Source organism: Zonotrichia leucophrys, chromosome 3 (genome assembly GCF_028769735.1).
Source record: "Zonotrichia leucophrys gambelii isolate GWCS_2022_RI chromosome 3, RI_Zleu_2.0, whole genome shotgun sequence".
Classification (NCBI taxonomy): Eukaryota; Metazoa; Chordata; class Aves; order Passeriformes; family Passerellidae; genus Zonotrichia; species Zonotrichia leucophrys.
In genome coordinates this window covers 77,110,823-77,132,017 of record NC_088172.1, presented here as the reverse complement: position 1 = coordinate 77,132,017, position 21,195 = coordinate 77,110,823, and the positions used below count along the sequence as shown (strand labels likewise).

The following is a 21,195-nucleotide window of genomic DNA, read 5'->3' as shown; positions in this document are numbered from 1 at the left end:
TCTTGGTTAATGCATTCTGGAATGGAATGGAAAGGAATGAAAAAAGAAAGCCCACTTTATCTTATCATAAAATATATACTGCCCCTGATTCTGAGAGAGATATTGTAAGTGTGGCACTTCGGAAACCTTCAGATACTTACAGTTTCAACAGCTTTCAATCCAGTCTTTATGTTGTTGACTTCCTTCTCCAGCTCTACCAGGCTGCACAGGAGACAGAGGCAGAGCAGATAAAACAAAAAGAGCAGTGTTACTCAGGGGTACAGGAACTGTGCAGCAGCACAGACCACTGGTCCATCACGTCTGGGATCCGGCCTCTGGCATCAGCCATGCCAGATGACTCGGAACGAGGGGAAGGGGATCTATTGATGCTCTGTGCTACTTTTGTATGTAAGATGTAAAAGGAGGCAGACCCTGCTTGCCTGTGGTCACACTGAAAACTTGGATTTTCCTGGGAAGGAAGGGGTAGGCTGCCCTCAGAACATCTGCCCTGCAAGCTGTGCCTGACCCTTCAGCCAGGAGCGTACGCCCCACAGCCAGCTTGCAGAGATCAGCTGAAACACCAGCAAGGAGCACAGCTTTAGCACACACATCACTGCAGTCTCAGATTATCTCTACATAAGATTCTTACACCACATAACTACTAAATCCCATTAGCAGTACATTTACATGTGATTCCTTTTTTCTCCCTCACAGTTCAAACATTGTTTTTCCCATCTGCACTTCTACCATATGGTAGTCTGGGCCAGCTTACACTGTAACTGAGCACAGAAATGTACTGTTAATGTTCATACATGCTTCCCTAGATACAAATGTTACACTGAATGTCTGCTCATCGTATGTAAATGTGAGTTCTTTTTTTTTCTGGGACTTGTGAGAAAAATAAGTCTCTAATTTCCAGATAACTAGTGAGTACCTATTTGTGAGTCAGCAGGCATCCCCTCCAAATTTCTGGGGAGCAGTAGCTAACATCTCACAAACACCACTAAAGCTTTAATGAATGACTTTTAAGTGTGAAAATACATTAATTTTTCACTTGTCTTTCATTAGTTGGACTAGTTCCTTACATGAAGAATCATGTGTGGGTAAATATTATGTGTAATATTTTTTGAGCAGTGCTTTGGAAAGAGAGAAAAAAAAGTTTGTATTTTGGGGGCTGGCTTCTGTATTCATTTTTCACAAACACTTCCAGAAATGGACCATTGACTTTTTTGCAAAAATATGATGCTTTCCATATTTCTGTGCAAGACTGATATGTGCAAAAGTTTGAGCAGTCTTCCTGAAAATGATTTACTGTAGCCTCTGTGCCTAACTGACCCTATCTTAGAAACAAACCTGCAATTACCCAGAAAAAATAGCACACTTAGATGAACAACCATAGAATATGGTGGATGAATCACAAGCAACAGCCAGCCTAGTTAGAAAGTCTGATTCAGAAATAAAGTAAATACAGGAAATTCTAAGTTAAGCTATCAATTCAGTTATGTACAACAAAGGCATTACAACTCTAAGGCTGGCCACAGATTTGGAAGACAGAAGTTAAAAAAATTTATGACAACTAAGTTAACAGAAAACACTGAGAACTCCAGCTCTGAGAAGAAATAGCATGGACTTACTTGACTTTTGCTGCTTCTGGAAGATGTTGCAACTCAGACTGGATATCTAGGATATCTGGATAATTCTTTTCAAAGATCATAATTAGGTAGTGCAAGAGTGTAATGTTCCTAAAGAAAACAAAACAAAAACAAAAGGTAGAAATGAGAAGGAAGACAATCATGAGAAGGAAAGGATGGTGAAAGGATTGTGATAAATCAGTCAAAAATATTTGGGTAGGAAATGTGCTTGTTTGAACAAAATAAACAATGTGTCAGCAGTTAGCAGCTGTGCTACTGAAAGAAAAATGCAAAAGATTGAAATGGATTAGTCCTTTATGAACCATCCTTCCTAAAACCTCAAGCAATATAATGTATCCTAATTTATTCTGGGAACACCAGCATGCTTCCATCCATGTGTGTAGATGGTGTAATAGAAAAGAAAATTGCATAACACTGTATAATATTTGTCACCAGATACTTCAGAGAATAAACAACTAATAGTACTAAAGGGACATTAACTTTTAAGGGAGAAGCAAGCTGTCCTCAGAGGCAATGTGGGGAAAAAAACCCCAGAGTTGATTAAGAAGAGAAAAAAGTTCTTGAAGATTGGAAAAGTTGCAAACAAACTACTGCAGTAATGAAACAGCTGAACTTATGTGTAGTGGTCAAGCTCACTAATGTAAAACCAATGGCAGCCCAAGTAGGAGCAGATGGAATTGAGTTGTATGAAGGATGCAGGAGAGGGTTTAAGGAAATTTGTAAAGTAAACAAGAAATTCTGCTTGTAAAGAGAACAGACAGCCATAACAGCTTCTTTGGGTGGGTGTTATGTGGTTAACTGACAGGGAAGATAGCAGATGGCCATTGCTTCACTCAGACTGGAGCCTTGGAGCTGGGAACTGGTGAGGGAACAGAATCTGCAAAGGACATCTAATATATGGAAAAATTAGGTCAAGCTACAGTAAGGCAAAAAAGAGTTCAGCATTTGCTATACAACTGTTAGCCTTGGAACATAGAAAAGGATATTTTGGTAGTCAGAACAGTACTCTGTTAGTTCAAAGTCTATTAGGAAGGGATGAATTTCTTATAATATTTTACTGCCATCATTCATTCTGTCACAGCCTGAAGTAATTTAACCACAACTATGGTCTCAGCAGGTCTTAAAATTCAAGGAATTTTAGTTCCTTGAAGGAACTAAACTGAATTCAAGGAACCTGCCAGGTTCTTACTCCAAGGAGTTTCCTTCCTCCAAGGAAAACCTTAGTGCTGCTGTAGTTGAGAAGTCATATTCTCTACCCAGTCTCAGCTGGATTAATTTCCAGGACCAGTATAGGGATATGGAGCAAAACACAGAGTGATTATAGAGACCTGCAGTCCATGTAAATGAACAGTAAACTCCACATTCCAAAACCAACTGTTTTCCTTATCTACCCTAGATACAACCAGGATCAGTCTCTCTGAGTTATGCCTTACAGTTTCATTAGTGGTATACATAGAGGAAATGTTTGTGACAGTCCTGCCTCAGAAATATACACCCTGTTTCACAGGAGACATAAAATTGTGCTCAATTATTTTGTTCATGTTTTCTATTTTTGCAAAATCATGGCCATAAAACTTTGGTAGAAAGAGAAAATTCCATGGAAATCCTCCTCCCCCCTAAACTTATTTCAGTTTTTGTGAAATACATTTTGTCATCTATGCATAAGGTTGCAGAAACACACTCCAACAGCAGATGTGCGCAACCTAGAGAAACAGTAGAATTTGGTTGCTGTGTTAATAGCTGATCTTAATTGCTGCATAATCTTTAAGAGTGAAAAGCACTACTTAAATGGCAAATAAGACATGATTTCCAATTGTCTACAGAGCAAAAACCAAACAAAAACCCATTTTCACTACTATGCTAAGACATGCAGCAGCACAGTTACCAACGTATTTATGGCCTTTCACCCCACCTGTCTATGCTGGATTTGGTGTCCGCAATTTTGTTCAGGCTGGAGACTTTGAAGCCATAAGCGCTTCCCCTTTGGCCCTTGTTCATGTAATTCCCAAAGGCAAGAACTACCTCCAGGAGTTGCCTCAAACGCTTGCTTCGGATGAGTTCTTTGGATGCCAGAAGAATGGCTTGAAGAGACAGAAAAAAGAAGAACAAGTTATTGCACAGTGGCGATTTTTAGCATGCTGGGGCCCATAATTTGAAATACCCTGAATAGCATTTGCATAGCAACTGCTGCAACTCTGTGCTGTCCTTCCTGCACTCACATACACCCAGAATGAGGACAACTGGAAGGAAAATGCACTACATCAAACTTGTAGGAAGCTCCTTTCAACATAGAAGCAAGGCTGTTCTCCTGTTACCTCACATTCTAAAAGCATAGCCAGTGAGAACAGAGGGAAGGCTTGAGCTCTTCTGAAAATGTAGAGTAGAATACACTCTTACTTACTCATTACTTGTACTCTGTAATAATAATAATAAGGGGTGGTACACACCTCCCCTGCTTCTAGGTTACACATTCCCAGACCATCAGTGTCCTGAAGTATCTATTCAAGTGCCATTTTAAGAGGGAAGGTGCAAGGACCTGAGGGTGAGAAGGGAGGGCTGACCTGCACAGAAAGGCTATGAAAGTTTTTGGCAGCTCAGCACAGCCTGACAGCATGCTGTCATATTTGTCAGGTCATATTTACAGTGTAACAATCATGGAACGGACTTTATTAACTCAGTGGGTGAGAAAGAAGAATGTCAGACAGAACTTATTTCTTAAGATACGACACACCTTGGGCTCACTGGCTCTACAAACACAGCGTGCATGAAGACAAGCCTCTCTTGACCTTCCCTACCCCTCTACCCAACTCTCAGAAAAAGCTTTATTAACCATACCTTCCACTTTTGGTTTTGCTTCTGCCAGCCTCTCTGGAAACTTCTTCTTAAAGAATAATGCTTGCAGCCGCTGCTGGTAGTGGTCAATCCTGCATGCAGGGCAGAGGAAAGCCAACAATTAACTGGAACTCTTGAAGTCCAGGGCCAGTATGCTCTCCAGATTATCCAATGGTTGGATGTTCAGTATCATGAAGCCAAGGCATGGGATTATGGATATAGTTCAAACAGATAACACTACATAATCAACCTCGTTATGAAAATGATGGACCTCAAGTCACGTTTTGCTCTCAACTGAAAAGGAGCTGGAAGAATTCCCACTATATTCAAAGTATAGTCATAGGAGATGCCAGCTACACCTCCATTAGCAGAAAAAAATGTTAATCCTTATCAGGGGTGTAGCAAAGTTGTAACAAGAAAGAGGGTCAGAGGATGAGGAGATGATATAGCTTAACAGAAAAAGGGATCTATATGAAATCTTGACCCCTGGCTACACTACATCTGACACTTGTATCTGCATTCCTTTTTGTGAACAAATTTAGGCAGAGGAGGCAGGTTTCTGCCTGTTGTCAGGGCACAGACCCTTATGCACAGAGAGTGCTTCTTGTCAATGAAGTTTGTGTCATGAATAGAAATATTTGTAACATTCACAGGCTTCTGGCAAACACAGGGTATAATGCTGGCCCTCAATCTTGCACATTCCCCACAGTGCCAGATGATCAATTTTCAATAACAATTACAGCTGCTTCCAAGAAGTCCTGCGTGCACTCTCCTGTAATGTACCAAACAGACCTGCTCATTTCGAAGAGGAAACGATCCGCCCGGGCCATGCGCTCGATTTCGTGTTTGTGCTCCTCCAACAGGTCAGTATCGCTCTTTTCAGGAACAAACTTCAGTAGCTAGAGTGAGAGACACAAACCAAACACTGAGAAGTGAGATCCAAGGAAAATGAGAGGGGGACAGAGGAGCACAAACAAACCCTGGTGTAGTGAGAGCCCTCAGATTTCTCTGCTACCACTGGGAAGCATTACATTGACTCAGCCGTGTGACCATAACTTCAAAAAAGTGCAGCTGTGTCTACAAAACTGACCTCTTCTAAACCTTTGCTTGCTGTTCTGTCTTTATCCTTCATTGACCCCATTAAGATTCATTTTTAATTCTATGGGGAATTTCCCATTTCAAAATCCTAAAGGCCAAGTGCTACTACAACTTACCCAAGGGGAAGTACAGAGAGAACTTGATTCCCACAGCACTGCTTGGAGTTTAGATTGGTGCAAACAAGAGCAGGATGTGTCCCAAACACAGTAAAGTACCCATCGTGCCTATCGTACACACAAAGCCTCATCTATCTCTCTCGGGTATGCCCTACACTGCTGAAACAATAAACAATAACCAAACAACTGGATATGTGTCTGACACTGGCTGCTATTCATATGCTGACCTTAAAGCTTGTGCTTGGACAGACTTTTGACAGAACTGGTGGTAGCTGTGCTTTAGTATGGTTACAAATACTGCCCTGCACACAGCCTCAGCTCACACCCACAAAACCCAATCACAAGGCATATGAAGCATTCTGCCCTTTACCACTTGCTACTACTTTATTGCACTCTGCAAATATGTGATATTCAAAGGTGTGGTGCATCAGGAGCTTTCAGTGACTTCTGGAACAGCTGTGGTCATTCAAATAACATGACAAGTAGGCTATAAATTTCCAAAATGGAAAAGCTTTTGGTTCATGATTAAACACTGACTGCCCAGAAAGAAGGAATCACATTTATGAGACAGTTCATAATTATAATGTTTTGCACACTCCTAAGGAACTCTATCACGTTTCTTTGGTCAAAGCAGCGTCTCTCACCTTCTATAAATGGAAATTGGGAAATTATGGTGTAATTGTGGGGGTTTTTCCTCACAAGTTATACAGCCAACCAGGTGCTGGGGATGGAAGTATCTGGCTCCCCTTCTAACATTCCTGTGAGATCCCTTCTAGTCCTGGCCGGAATCATTGACCTACATGGCCTGGTTCCTGACACTTCCCAATAGAAAAGGCAGGTAAAGAAGGGAGATGAAAAAAAAGAAAAGAGAAAAGAAAAACAACAGCAATAATAAACAATCAGCAGGAAAAAGCAGAGATGGGAAAAATTATGGAATAGAGAAGACATAAAAAGAAACCTCATACCACCTGTAATCATGCAAATTTTGTACCAAGAAGAGAAACAGTTACATGACAGAGGTATACACAACAACATTGGTAAAAATACTTTTCTCATGCTCTCCTGTGCAGCTCCACTGACATGACAGAGACAAGTTCTCATCTGCAGAAAAACAGCAGTGCCAGTATGCAAATCCACTTGAGAAAAGGCAGTGAAGGACCTAAACATAAGTTATACCCAACTTTTATCTTTCTCACCTGCTCAAGCATATCTTTTGCTAGGTCTTCTTGTTCATCCATCTTCAAGATTGCTTGCCTGATTTCTTCATTAGACAGCTTCAACCTTTCAAAAGTATCAGCATTGTGCCATTAGTGCAAAGCTTAAGTGACTCTGACAATTCACAAAGTAGGAAGCCTGAAACGCTGCACCAAACAGGCATGAAACAACCACAGCAAGCTCTACTGTGACGTTGCTATTCTAGAATATTCAGAAAGAGGAATAAATCAGTTCTAAACACAGAGGTTTTATGGATAATATACTTTTATCCTCTTCAGCTAATCAAACACACATCAAAAATCAGACAGTGATTAATAACAATCAAGACCTCATAGCTCAAAAGTACTTCCAAGCTCCCCCATACCAGACACCTTCCTTATTAAGTTCTTTTGCTATAGTAAAACCCTTCATGCCCATGTGACTTCTGACTGTGAGCTCATGTAACATCCTGACTTGTGAATATTAAAGCATCTCCCAGAGTACCAAATAATGAGACTGAAAACTCCCTTACTGAGAAAGAGTTTTCTTGCAAGAAAACTGCTTGTGCTAGGTAATTCACTTTGTCAGCAATGACAGATGACATAGGAACAGAGAGCATCTGCAAAACCATGTTTCATATCATGAAAAAAGCTCTGAAAACAAGAGTTTTTTAATGTTATCTGAGGTAACAGAGAGCACACTCTCCTTACCATCTACTCCTGTGTACAATGAGCAGGAGTCATCAGCTACAACTGAACCAAGAATCAATAAAGAAAAGAAGTCTCAAGGTCCACTTGAAATTTGGGACAGATCAGGAGTCATCAAAATTTGTCATTACCAAGATGTTGCTTGATGGATACCTGAAATGAACTTGGTTGTTCTCAGAGCAGATGGCAACAAAGAAATGCACCAACCCCAACCCATGATACTCAGTCATTTCAGGAGAGTAGGAAATACTGAAGTGAACCATAAAGGAAAAGCTATTCACAAGAAAATCTCAGTTTTGGGACTGAAACAGTAGAGTGTAAAAAGAAATATTTGAAGAGTGAAGTCTACAGTCTCCATGGACTTTTTACTATCAATTAATTAACAGTAGAAAGAGAAAATGCAAATATAAATAAGAGACAGGCTGATGCATGAAGCAAAATGTTTTAGTCTTCAGTGCTAAGAAGTTCCATGTTGAAATTTCATATTGCCATTAGCATTTGGATAGAATCACAGTTTTGGAAAAACATGGTAAAAGCAAAAGAAAAAGCTTTTTTTTTAATAGACAGGAAATATTACTAAATATAAGACACTTAAAATATTTTAATATTGCCCAATATAACCAACAGCTGGAAAATAAAATATGAATCAACAGACATTTGAAATCTTGTGTTACATCTCTGAACTAATTTCTCTTATTGTGTTCCAAGCTGGTCATCATGCAATCTTTCCACAAGGAGAGAAAACTGATACCAGCTAAGCAAGATAAAGAACTGGATATCCAGAAAAGCTTCATAATTGGGCCATGCTCAAATGAGATATAAGGATTAATAGTTTTACAATGGAAAGGTTGGAAACTTTTTACTTTTTATTAGGTTATTAGTTTGATACTGGATGAAAAAAACAAACTTCAGTACATGAGGTTCTGCATAAAGATCTACAGCCTCAATCAGAAAGTGTAAGGGTTACTTTTGGCTTAAACAGTGAATCGTAATGGCCATGGCTATGTGACTCTGAACTGATCAAACACTGTGACCAGAGAAGGGCTAAAACCGGTGGCTGTCGGCCTGGTCCCTAGGAGATACATACACACGTGCCCTAACAATTCAGTTTTTAAAGTGCTCCATTTTGTTGATTATTTTTCCTTTAGAGAGCACCTTTGCATTTTTCAGAAGCTGCTGTCTGCAGATTAGACTTGTAACACAGGCACACACAGTCTGTGAGAGGGAATGAAATAAAGCAACCCATTATCACCAGGGTGGAAGGGTTTTGTTGCTACTTTCACAGTTTACAAAGAATGAGGGTGAGTTTTCATGTGTTTTCCACGCAAGTAACTCGAGCAATTACTCACTGACCACCTACTACACAGAGGAAGTACCTCTGTGTGTATTTGGGGATGCTGTAAACAGGACCAAATAAAGAGGTTTGAGGTACAGCAACACAACAGTGTTGCATATATGACCACTGATCTTGCTGTTCTGTCCAGAAGCCCAAGGATTCCAAGCTCTTCTGTTTGCTGCCATTCATCAGCATTAAATACACTTGAAAACATCTTCTGCTCAAAAATAATTAAGAGCCCCGAGGACAGAGAATTATACAAACACTTTGATTTCTTGGATGATTCTGTGCCCTGCCAGCCATCAGCAGAAAAACATCTGGTTTGAATGGTTTAGCCCACAGCAGAGAGAAGCAGAAAGCTTGCCAGTCCCCTGCTGAGAAGCAGTTTAACTTGGTCATTTACAGGACTGCAACAGGGTCATGGTGCCTGCAGGTGTGCATCCTAGATTATTACCAATCTAATTACTAGTACGGAAGGATTTACAGCAGAACAATCTTACTCTTCCAAAATGGGTTTGTTCTTCTTCTGGGGCAGGATGCCTTTCAAAAGCAACAGTGACACAAAACACAGATCTTCCCATTTAAAACTGTCTGAATAAGGAGCCAAAGAATTGTTAATCAAGTGATTCTTCTTGTATTTTCAAAACTCGTGCCCAGCCATGTAGCAGATCTTAAAGATGGCCAGCAGTAATGTGAAACAGATGTGATGCTTTTAAACAGAAGCAGGTGAACTGATTAAAGAAGAACCTAAAGCAGATGTGTAAAATCTTTCCATTTAAAACTGAAAGGAGGCATCCCTCAGTGCCTAAAACTCATATGAGAGAGCAAAATTAAAGTGGAATTATGGCCCAAAAATTTACCCTACAGAAATTACATTTTGGTATCTATTGGAAAGCTGCAATGACTTTCTTAAAAGCTTTGCAGATCCAGGCACTCTTCCTCCAGCTGCTGGAGGTAACTCAATTTGGAACAGCATAGAATTCAAGCTGTATTCCCTCTGCCTTACACTTCTCGAAATCACGTATCCTGGAATCACGACATAGGAAGTAAATGTGACCAGAACAAAATACAGTGCCCCTTTGCTCAGCTGCAGCACATTCACTCATAGCACAGATACTGCCTGTTTTTGTTCAACAAGAGCCTGACACTGGCCAGATGAGGAAGGAAAAGGATCTTTACTGAAAATGCTCCCTCCTCCTTCCCTCACCCATACATCTGGTGGCAGTATATGGAAGTCCAACTGCTTGAGTCATCTTCAAGCAATGTTAAAGCTCAACAAGTACCAAATAACTTCTGATATGGTACTTAGCCTGCCTCCCTCTATCCCCTCCGGCGTCATAAATAATCTCTATTGACTCTGCAGAGTAATTCATCACTAATCTCCCCAGGACACCTCGACTGATTTAACACCAGCTTCACTTGCAGACATCAAGTGGTTTATTGTTTCGTCCCCTTGGAGAACGCCGGCAGCCTTACTCAGAACATGCCTGGGAGACATGTTGCAGTTTTACATCAACTTCCCTTACAGACACCCAGCGCTCGCTCATTTTTTCTCCTTAAATATACCCATTGATTTAACTCACAGTAACCTCCCCCCTCTCTTTCTCCCTCCTATGAATCAAAGCAAAATGCTTGTCACTCATTAACCATCTCCCCCTCCAAGGAAAAAGTGAGTTACATCATGGACTTGTTCCTTGGATCTTTCCTAGCTTTTGAGAAGGAAGCATACTTTCCCACTAACAGAGAAATTGAGGTGCTTTTCAGCTGTGTTAAGTTCCCACACCACAGGGATCACAGACCCACTGTTCCTTTCACCTTGGAGAAGAGGACTGATTATCATGTATCAAGGACATTTTATGCCTCCTGCTGAACTATGGTGTTCCCAACAGATGCCAATATGACATTAGACAGATACTAGCTCTCTAATGTCATATTGGCATCTGTTGGGAACACCACAGCAGCTGTGACAGTGACAGGCACTGATTGATACTTACTACATCCTAAGGCCAGTTAGTACAACTCACCCAAATCTTAGCTTTAGTGACTGCAGAATACTCCATCTCCACAAAGTCATTTCACACAGGCTACTAGTTAATTCATTCCCAAACTTTGCGACTGAGTCAGAAGCCTTCTCTAAGTCCTGAGCTCTCTTAAGGCTCTGTACAGGTGCCAAAGTGCAGGCTTTTCAATATCTACGTTTTGGGAATACTGATTGTCACTAACCTGTAAAGGCCTCGTCTCAGAAGCAGCATTCAGGAGGCAGGCTGGTCTAACTACACATTCAGCCAGAGGACAGAGAGATGCAGCCACTCTTCCCACATCCCTTTATCCCAGTTGCCCACTCATCTCATAAGTGAAGACAACAGTGCTTTCTCTTTTGTGGGACAACAGCTGGGACATTTTACCAGGTACATCTTACACCATTATATCAACACGCTGGGGGAAAAAATATCCACCAGTGCCTTTTCAGAACATCACTGTGGAACTATTCTGGCAAGTACAGAAAGAAACTGGCTTTTCTTTTCTTGTTCTCCTTCAGCAAAAGCTCATGAGTAACCAAGCAACTTTGCATTCAAATATTCTCAGTTACCTTCCACGAACAATCTGGGGATGATTATATTTCTGAGCCAAGAAGAGTAAAGCAGAACCAAATATGGGAATCCCCGAATTACCATTGGTGAAGCAGTGGTTCATCTTTTATTGCAACCCTACCTTCAGGTTCCTAGTTGTGATCTCAGATAGGAGATGCAGGCACTGACAAACGTGTTCAGTTTGCTGTGGAGTATCATACTCAGCATACCAGGTAAAGCCATTTATTGTGGACCTTTATTTAAACCCAAAAAATCTCTCTGGGAACCCAGCAGGCACTGGTTACTGCCCAGTGTTTTTCAATACAGCACACTGAAGAACAGGAATGCTGAGTCCAATCAGTTTTTTCTTTATCAAGATATGATCTCTACTCCAGAATATCATACTGCTTCAAATTTACCTTAAAACAAGGGTGAACACTGAATTGTCCCCATGGCAGAAAGGCACACAGGGACTGGGGCAGTGCAAAGCTGGTACATAGAGAGTGACATTGGCTGAATAGCTTGCCCCCTTAATGTCTCAACTGAAAGAGTTTAAAAGCACTGAAGAGGTACAGTCATGTATTCCGTATTCTCATTGGAAATTCTGCCCAAGCCTTTTTTCTTCTCCCTTACTTCAAACGATGTTTGAATTGATAAAGCCAAATATTTGATAAACCTGCCTGCTAGTATCTGTCTAATGTCACATTCACATTTAAAACTATTCTTGTGTAGTCAGATTCTACCTTCAGCTACTACTGATCTTATGACATTTTGCTAGCATGCCTACTGTTTCCAGCCTCTTGAGAAGGTTACTGCCAACTCACTGAGCCACAGAAATAACAAACTCATCACATTATTCAGAAGAACACTGACATAATTATTTCACTGGACATCATGCAAAATAATGTGGACAAAGAAGTTCCATAAGTATACATTCAGCCTTCTTCCTAGCAAGATGTCTCAAAGAACTGAATCTCTCCAGAGCATTTCACAGAGGAAGACAGTGAATAGTATATATCTTGGGCATATTCTGAAAGAACATTTAAAGAAATGACATTACAAAAACAGAGCAGCAAAAATATTATCAATTACTTAAGTAATGGAGTCAGTGAGAAGCCATAGTGGTGAGAGAGGTCAGAAAAATTTCCAGCTGCCAGGTGAAAGCAAGGAAACATAGGGATCTGGGATGACTCTTCCAGACCACACAAGTCTGACAACAAAACTCCAGCCTGGAGGAAACTGAAGACATCAGGAAATTCATGAGAGATACCAGATTTCCAGTGTGACAAAAGTAACTATATGTTTGAAATACCATTAAGAAAGCTAAATTTGAAGCTGGTGGCTGCCTGAACTGAATACAAACAGATGGTTCCATGCCCTGGTTGAACTATGGCCTACTAGAAGTACTGTGAGAGAAACTCATCTTATGCTTTTTAAGCCTTTGAAGATGGCCTATGCAACAGAGCTTTGTTTTAGATCCATCAGACTCTATTAAACAGGGACAATTTATCCTTTCCTTTCAGGAAAACTGAAAGATGCTACTATCGAGTAGTTGAAAGAGATATCTTTTTATGGAAGTAAAGATGAGATCGGGGAAGAGGGTTTATGAATTTGTTATATGTCAGCAAAAATCAACTAGCAATTCAATTTTCATCTTTTTTCAGCCTACCATGTGGTAGTCTCTCTGCAAAAGAAAGCAAGAGACATCTATTTCTCACTCTTGATAGGCTTTGGCTTGTTGGACCATATGAAATATGAGCTCTGCCTGACCCCTTCTAACACAGTGTTAGTAAAACAAAAACATTTGGGTAGGGGAGGGAAAGAAAACCAACCCATGCAGCTATTTTACTTTAAAGGACATGATGGTTTAGTGTAAACAAAGGGGGAATAAACTACAGGGATATATGCACTGTACAAGTCAATTGGAAACAGCTGTTGGCAGATACTGTGGCAACCTGAAATCTGGGGCTGCAGCTCCGGGTTGCAGAAACTCCTTTTGTTTGTCCTCAGTTTTAAATCCCCTCTCACTGCATGTGAGTGCACACCCCCATGCACATGTATGAGCTGTGCTGCAGGAGCAGCAAGTGCATGGCAGCAGGGCAGAGCAGTGCAGGGATCATTTGGCTGGGAGTGTCTCTTCTTCAGGGTCTAACCTCAAGAAGGAAGACATGGGGTATGAAAAAAATCTGCAAAGGGGTTATAAAGCCCTTTCAACTATTGTCTGAAGCCATTCCTCCCAATTCCTGTCTTTAATATTAGAACCATATAACAGCAAACTACAAAAAAAGAGGCAAGAATGTAAAGGTGCTATTTGAGTTCCCTAAGATTTTTGCTTTTCTGGTCGCATTTAAAAGGGAAGTTTGGGGAGGAATACCAATCCTGGGCCAACCTGAACAATATTTCTGATATTCTGTGTGTAACACTATCTGTTACAAACATTATATTATCTAAGCCAGCGGGATGGCCCTGGCAGGTGGTGTTTCCAAGACCACAGCAGCAAAGCTAACAGAGCACAGTGCAAACTTGCAGGCTCCATAGGGACATCACAATTGCCAAATCTCTATCCTCCATGTTAGACATTCTAACAATAAGAGCAGGATATTTCCTAGTGAAGACTCTGACAGTCATAAAACACAGCTTTCACCTCTGGTTTGAGTCCAGACTAGCAGTTCAAAGTTGCACTAACTTCATGGCAGACCTGGAGTGAACACATGCCATGTATCTTGACGTGCAGGGTTCATGCTTCAGTGACCTTGCTGCTGGAGGCAGCAAAAAGAAAGACAAAACACAGAAACTGTCCCCTTCTCTCTATCGGTATGGAGAGGATTCTTCTCAGGTAAGATTGCCAAGACTTGCACACCAGAGGAGGTGAATGTTGAAAAACATGCATTGCTGCTGTCCAGATTGCTTTTTTTTTGGAGACAGAAGATTTTTACAAAATATTATCTAGTGCAGTACCAAGTCATGGACCACCTTCCTGGATGCTCCTTAGCCCAGCCAAATGAAGACATGATGTTACCACTTCCAGGAAATGTTCTACCTGTTTACAGAGTTAATCTGAACCTCAGACATATTCAGTAGGTCTGTCAAACAGCATGAAAATCCTGGTGCCCTTATGCCTCCCCATGCCTCTGCCCCAGCCTTAGCCAGCTGCCAATACCAGCAAAGACATGTGTCAGCAACTGCTGCAGAGAGAGAAATGTAAGCCTTTCCTCAGGGAAGGTTTGGATGGTGGGGGTCCTGCTGACATGCAGGCTAATGCCACACAAGTAGCATAATGAGAGCCTCCACAGGTTTCACTAAGCAAGGGAAAGAACTCACTCCATTCCTGGTGGTCTGGCTGCAACCTTGCTTTAACCATCAGCTTGCTAGAGCAGACAAGCCTCCCATCCATATGAACTCATATTTTCTACCGCCCAATGAGACACTTTTGCTGCTCAGTACTGCCACAGTTTTGTCAGGTTTTGTCTCCAGTCTTGCTGCTCCTCCTCTGGTAGGAAAGGCAACTTTCTCAGTTTGATCAGAGTCTGACAAATCTGATAGTGACAGACCTCAAAGCAGCACTTATGTTGGTAGAAAGGCATGAAAAAAAAGGGCCCTGATGTCAGTGCATTTGAATGCATTAGTCATTGTAGGAATACACAGGAGTAACTCTTGGCTTCAAAAACATAACTTACAAATAGAAGACTTCTGATTTGGAAGGGACCCACAAGGATCACTGAGTCCAACTCTTTAGTAAATGGCCCATACAGGCATTTAAACCACAACCTTGATGTTATTAGCACCATGCTCTAACCAGCTGAGCTCATCTCAGGTCTTGAATACGAATGCCTGTGTTTGCCACTGTTGTCGCCACAAGTCCAAAATGAGCATCAACTCAGTTCTGCTCTGTTCCAGGGAGATGGTCAGAGCAATATTTAGAAAGAAACACACAGAACAGAGACAAATGACAGAAATAGAACATGCGGGACACATTACTTATAGTGAAGTGCAAGCACTGCCAAAGAGCTGCTTTCATCTACCAATGAGTACTGATCACTTTCTGATGATGAGTCTTCTGATAGAAGCTGATGCCCTCCTGTTTGACACATGAAATATGTGTGTGGATATTTTTATTAAGTGAGATAACATGTATGAGAAACGTCCTTTTATGACACCGTAAGAGAGGTTTATCTGAGGCTCTGCAGGTATTAAACAGCAGGTCTAGTTGGGAAAAGAAACATATCCATTTGTTTAAATTCACCCCCTCTTGCCTCTGCATTGATCATGGCATACCCTGTGAGCACACTTACTTGGAAAGGAGAATGACACAATTCTGGGCCCTCCGGCCATCAATCACAGAGAGCTCTTTCACCTTTCGTGTGGAGAGGTAGAGGTCTTCTGTTGAGCCCATCTCTTTCTGCATGTATTTCAAAAGGGAGGGAAAACAATCAGTATTGTGTTTCTCACTCAAGACTGACAGACCTAGCTCAGTGTAATGAACAAACCCATCCCAACCTGGAAAAATCCACCCACATGATAAGAAAAGGAGACAAAAGCAGAAAGCATTCGGGTAGATCCTGTGTTACTGGACAAACAGAAATAATTCATTAACATCTATAAACTCATCTTTGATGCCAAATACTGGACCTGATTCTGACCTATTGGACTCACTCTACCAACAATTCCATTATGTTAATGTGAAAAATTGGCGTGATAGGAGAATCAGGCACATTATGAGGAAGATCACTGGTGTCACAGCATATCCTTCAGTAGATGCCTCCTCTAGGGGTTACACAGCATTCTTGAAAGGCTGCAGCACAAGCAACAAAACCCCCTCTGTTATGTCTTATGGCTGCCATTGGACCTGACCGATCCGTATTATATGAGAGATGTAAATAGTAGAGCATGATGGCATTTATCTTACTAAATATATCTTACTAAAAATGGTAAAAATCTACATTTAAATTATCTTCTCTTTTAAAAACTAATGAATACATTTAATCATTCAGAAATCACCCCTTTGCAAAGTTGTCTGTGTAACCCCATTACCATACTCATCACCTGTAAAGTACTTGAAAATGCAGTCCAGAACATTTGTCATAGCACACAGAGATAAAATATCTGCAAACTCAGTCTGGCCATCAAGTTTTTATTTTCTCAGCTAACTGCTGCAGGAACTATTTATAAAATGCCTTTTCATGACATATCCATATTGTCAGGCCTTGAGATTTTGAGATTTATCAGTATAATATAGCTTTGAATGCACCCATCAAATAAGCAACATGACTTCTTTTTTAGCATATAACAGCAAGCATGCTGAGTCAGATCAAAAGGTCCATCTACCCCAGCATCCTGACCCTGGGAGTGGCCAATAGCAGAAACTCAGGGAAACATGTCAGATTATGGCAAGCACACAGAGTGGGTTCTTCCCAGAATTCACTCTCAGGACTCAAGGTTCTGCAACTCAAGGCTTACTTACATCAGCAAGACTAATCTCTAAAGAGATTTTGACACCCAAGCATTTGAGAGTTCAGTGTAAATCATAGGTTCATACTGCTAGTTGTCATTTCAGTTATGGTTACAGTCAGTTACCACAAATCTGTGTTGCTCCTGGATATAGAAAGATTCATACAGCCCCTTCCAAAAGTGTTGCAGTGAGCCACCACCAACAGAAAGTGACATTTTTAAACAGGTACAATGCACCAGTTGAAGACATGCACTTAGTAAATTCTTCTAGATGTGCCCAAAGCATCTAGCTTGGCAGAAATACAATTGCAATGCTACTCAATAAATCAAATAATGTTTCCTAAAAAGGCAAAATTGACTTTGGATATGTTTATTATTTCTGAGAGAATATCTAACGATACCAACAAGAGGAGTTTCCCCAGTATGATCTGGCGTGCAGAGATTTCAAAGTTTTCTCAGTTTGTGGGGAGGACGACAGGGGAATAGAGAGATGGGGAGCTGTTGAAAGGAAGAAAGCTACTTGCTGGTCTGTGCTCTTGGTTTAAAAGCTTCACTGTTCCTCACTAGCTAATATTTGCGGACAAGGACACCTGGATAGTGACAAGCATCCATCCCAAGGGAAAAAATGTTTCAGTCTTTGGCTATGTATGTGAGGCAGGGGTTTAGCCAGCTTTCTTTCAAGCCATCCAGCAGGAATTGATATAATAGTGTCCATGCCATTTCCAATTCTCCAGCCCACAGGGTTGAACACAGATGAATAACTTGAACTATTCAGACACGGCCCACTCCCTGGTCATAAGGGCTAGATTCAGCTAAAAATATATCCTCTTCAACTCATATTGAGGAGAGAGGTATTTATAGCTACTTGGAGTCATGTGTAAGCAAAAGCAGATGAAGCCTCAGGTTTTACCAAAGCCAGATTCCAAGCTTAATACAAGGAAAACAGATTGCATGTGGACTATCCATATTTTCTCAGACACAGAAAAAGAGGAGCAAAGGGGCAGTGGCAGCTAGCTTTTGTGAGAGAGCCCAAGCCCTGAACACAAGAACACTTGGAGCTGGTGTCAACCTGACAGCCAAGATGACTAAGTTTTATGCCATCATCCTTTACTGATGTCTCATCTGGGGACAACACTATGTTATGTGCTCAAAGAATATTTCAGATTTGATATTTTAGTTGCAAACTCAAAACGCAACTAAAATTTCAGTGCTGAAACAACTATACTTGTGGAATGTGTTCATCACACTGGTGCCTTGCTTCAAATACAATTTGATTTTGGTTAGCTGAGGACTCCTACCATGGCAGCACCCTAGCTTCTGGCAATTATCAATACTTCAGAAAACTACATCTCCCATATTGACTTGTTTTGATATGCTGCCACGTTAGCCACCCCCATGTGGCAAAAGTTATGAACAGACTTCCCAAATACCTGAGCACTCATGGTGAGAACTAATTTCTTCTGAAACCACCAGAGATCATATGATCATATCTGATCAATCCTTTCCTGATAGCATCACTCTTACCAAAATTATTGCCAAGAATTTTGCTTGAGAGATAGCCAGTTTAAAGACATGTGCGTAACCTAATATCTCTATCTAAACACCATTTGAATCTTTTGCTCAATTTTCTGTGGGTTTCAGCTGTCCATTTGGAACACTTCTGCCCCTCAGATGGCACAAATCCTTCTGCCAAAGTGCCCAGTTCTATGCAAAGAAATTTTTCCTTTATCACAAAGTCTGTGGCTAGCAAGTGCATCTGAAGACTTCAGTACTGAACAAAGCAGACAGAACAGAAATAGAAACAGTGGGAGAAAAGGCTCCCTGAGAGGCCCTTTTGTTCTCCTCTCAAGAGAGTATTACTTTGGTTAAGGAAGAGTTGACACTGACATTCTTCTTTGTCCCTTTTTCCTCAGGATCATAAAAAAAGGGACTACAGTCACCAGCAGTGAGATACAAGCAAGTGAAAGAACAAGAACTACCTGCTATCACAGAGATAATATAGCTGAAAGAATTATCTGTACCACCTTTCCCATTAAGAAAGCAGAGTGCAAGGGCATAGGAAAGAGCAGCACGAGCAGTGACCCCACAATGGCATGGTCCAGGACTTCACCTTCACACACATGGCAAGAGGACCAGGAAGCAGACAATGATTGATACTCACCTGCTTACAGGAGGAGGGGTTAGTTAGCAGGTCCTATGCAGGCAGCAGTCGCAAATAACGAAGAAGGAAACATGCCAAAAATTAGCACAGAGAAAGGTACCAAGTTTAACAAGGCAGCTGAATTTAGACACACACTATTTTCTAAGAGCATATAATGCTTAGCAAGTATATTGGCCCAGATGGTTCAAAGGTATTTCAGCATCTCTTGGTATATTTTAAATCAGCAGATGTCACAGAACTAAGAGCCCTAGGTCTTTTATGAAAATAATAAATTTGGTCTCCAAAGCATAAATCTTTTAGGTCTTTAAATATTAACTAGGATAATGCTTAAATACCTTTACAAATCCAGTCCGGAGCCTTACTGAAAGAACTGCCAAGGTTATAACTTGAGGGTCAGTTCTCCTCTCCTGATGCACAGGCACAGTTTGTGGGTATTAACAAGCATAACAAACAACAACTTGTTTCAATGGCACGTCATACCCTTTAACAACTCGTAGCCAAGCATTTTGAAAGCACTCAGTAACCACCAAAGAGGCGGTACAGCACTTCTGGAAGACAGACTCAAACTATTTCATGACTTACTCATTCCTCCAGGAAAACATCAGCTATACTGAATCAAAAGGTCAATATTACACAGTAAGATTAGAGCAAGGTCAAAAGACAAGGGTAAGAATACTTGGTCCAGCATTCTGTACAGTGGACAGTTTTGCTTTCCCTCACAGCCACCAAAAAGGACACACTGGGCTTGAGAGAGGAGAAGAGACCCTCTGTCATTAACAAAATTGAAAACAGAAAAATTGTTTAATGTAAATGAAACTGGAAAAAACATGAAGGTCATGTTAATAACAGCAAAGAAAGAAAAGTCTTTATCTCTACCCATTCAACATTTCAGATGCAAAAGAGCAGGGCTTTGCACTGACATTTTTCTTTACAGACATTTGGATGAAGTTTAAAAGTCACAAACCCAGAGAAAACACATACTTGGTCAGAATGGAACATTTCCGAAAGTAAAAGAGGAAAAAAGACTAAATGTGAACTGAAAAAATTCTCATAAATTTTTAATTCAAAAGCAATTTTGGTTGCTTGATCTTTAAAAAAAAAAAGAAAATCTATGAGGACTTGTTGATTGGAATCGTTTTCACATTGAAGCAAGTAGGGATGAAACAGGAAGAAGTATCATGTAAAGTAACAACAAAATATTTAAGGAGAAAAAAACCCCAACAAAATAATGTAAAAACCTCAACAAAAGCTGTAAGGGCAACAAGATGTCTAACTGCACAAAAATACAAGAAGCTTACATAAGTGTTATTCTAGTGTCTGGAGCCACTGTCATAAAGTGTGTTTAATGAGGATGGAAGAGTACAGCTCGGAGACCCACGGAGGCAGGGGTAAGGGTCAGGTTAGTTTATGGCTGAATAGCTCAGGCTGCCTTCCAGTGATTGGTAATGTAGTCATAAATATTATGATTCTAACCGAGACCAGGACAGCTTTGGCTTTGGTTTTTGGGGACAAAAGGAAGGAAGGCTTTGCAAGGTCATTCCTAATGAGGAAGCTGCAAGGTTTGCACCTGAAACATTGAAACAGAAGCTCTTGGGACAGGGTCTAAATCCAATCTTTTAACAGCACTGAAGTTCTGTGTGCCTTTCTTCCCTTCTGGGAACTAAGTTCTTCTTTCGAGGAATGTGATTTACAGAAAGAGAAAGGGACCCACTGAAACAGCATCAGCTACTTGCAGAAACAGAATTGAGAAATGAAATCTCATCATGCAACAGTTAACATCACATTCTTCACAGCTTATCCATGTGGCTGTGAGCTCATAAATAAGAAGAGTTATTCATTATGCTTATTGGATTAGAAAAAAAGTAAAAGAGAGAAGGGAGAAGATGGAAATTCCAAACACAAGGGGTTGGATTGTTAATTTTAAGGTACTGAGTCAGTTAATGAAGTAGCTATCATCACTGTAAGGAATAATCATAAAGGTTGTTTATGACAGTTGGGTCTGTGTCTTTTCCTAAAACTTCAGAGTAATGATCCAGTTCTGCAGCATATAAGACACTGAAAATAGTCCAAAAGCAAAGGAAAGCTGGGGGAGTTCAAGGAGT

General features: G+C 40.7%; 1 protein-coding gene across 4 annotated transcripts in view; it reads right to left on the bottom strand.

Moving 5' to 3' along the window:
* The window catches only part of DAAM2 (dishevelled associated activator of morphogenesis 2), a 202,947-nt gene that overhangs the window by 19,395 nt on the left and 162,357 nt on the right, over positions 1-21,195 (bottom strand). For 3 of the 4 annotated variants that reach the window (XM_064708908.1, XM_064708909.1, XM_064708910.1), the window contains 8 exons: positions 19,094-19,126; positions 15,777-15,883; positions 6,874-6,958; positions 5,256-5,362; positions 4,467-4,555; positions 3,544-3,712; positions 1,614-1,721; positions 141-201 (listed from right to left, as the gene is read on the bottom strand). In XM_064708908.1, the coding sequence (XP_064564978.1) occupies positions 141-201; positions 1,614-1,721; positions 3,544-3,712; positions 4,467-4,555; positions 5,256-5,362; positions 6,874-6,958; positions 15,777-15,883; positions 19,094-19,126 (759 nt within the window). The remainder of the gene's footprint in view (positions 1-140; positions 202-1,613; positions 1,722-3,543; positions 3,713-4,466; positions 4,556-5,255; positions 5,363-6,873; positions 6,959-15,776; positions 15,884-19,093; positions 19,127-21,195) is intronic. The other variant, XM_064708912.1, reaches the window with a different exon arrangement.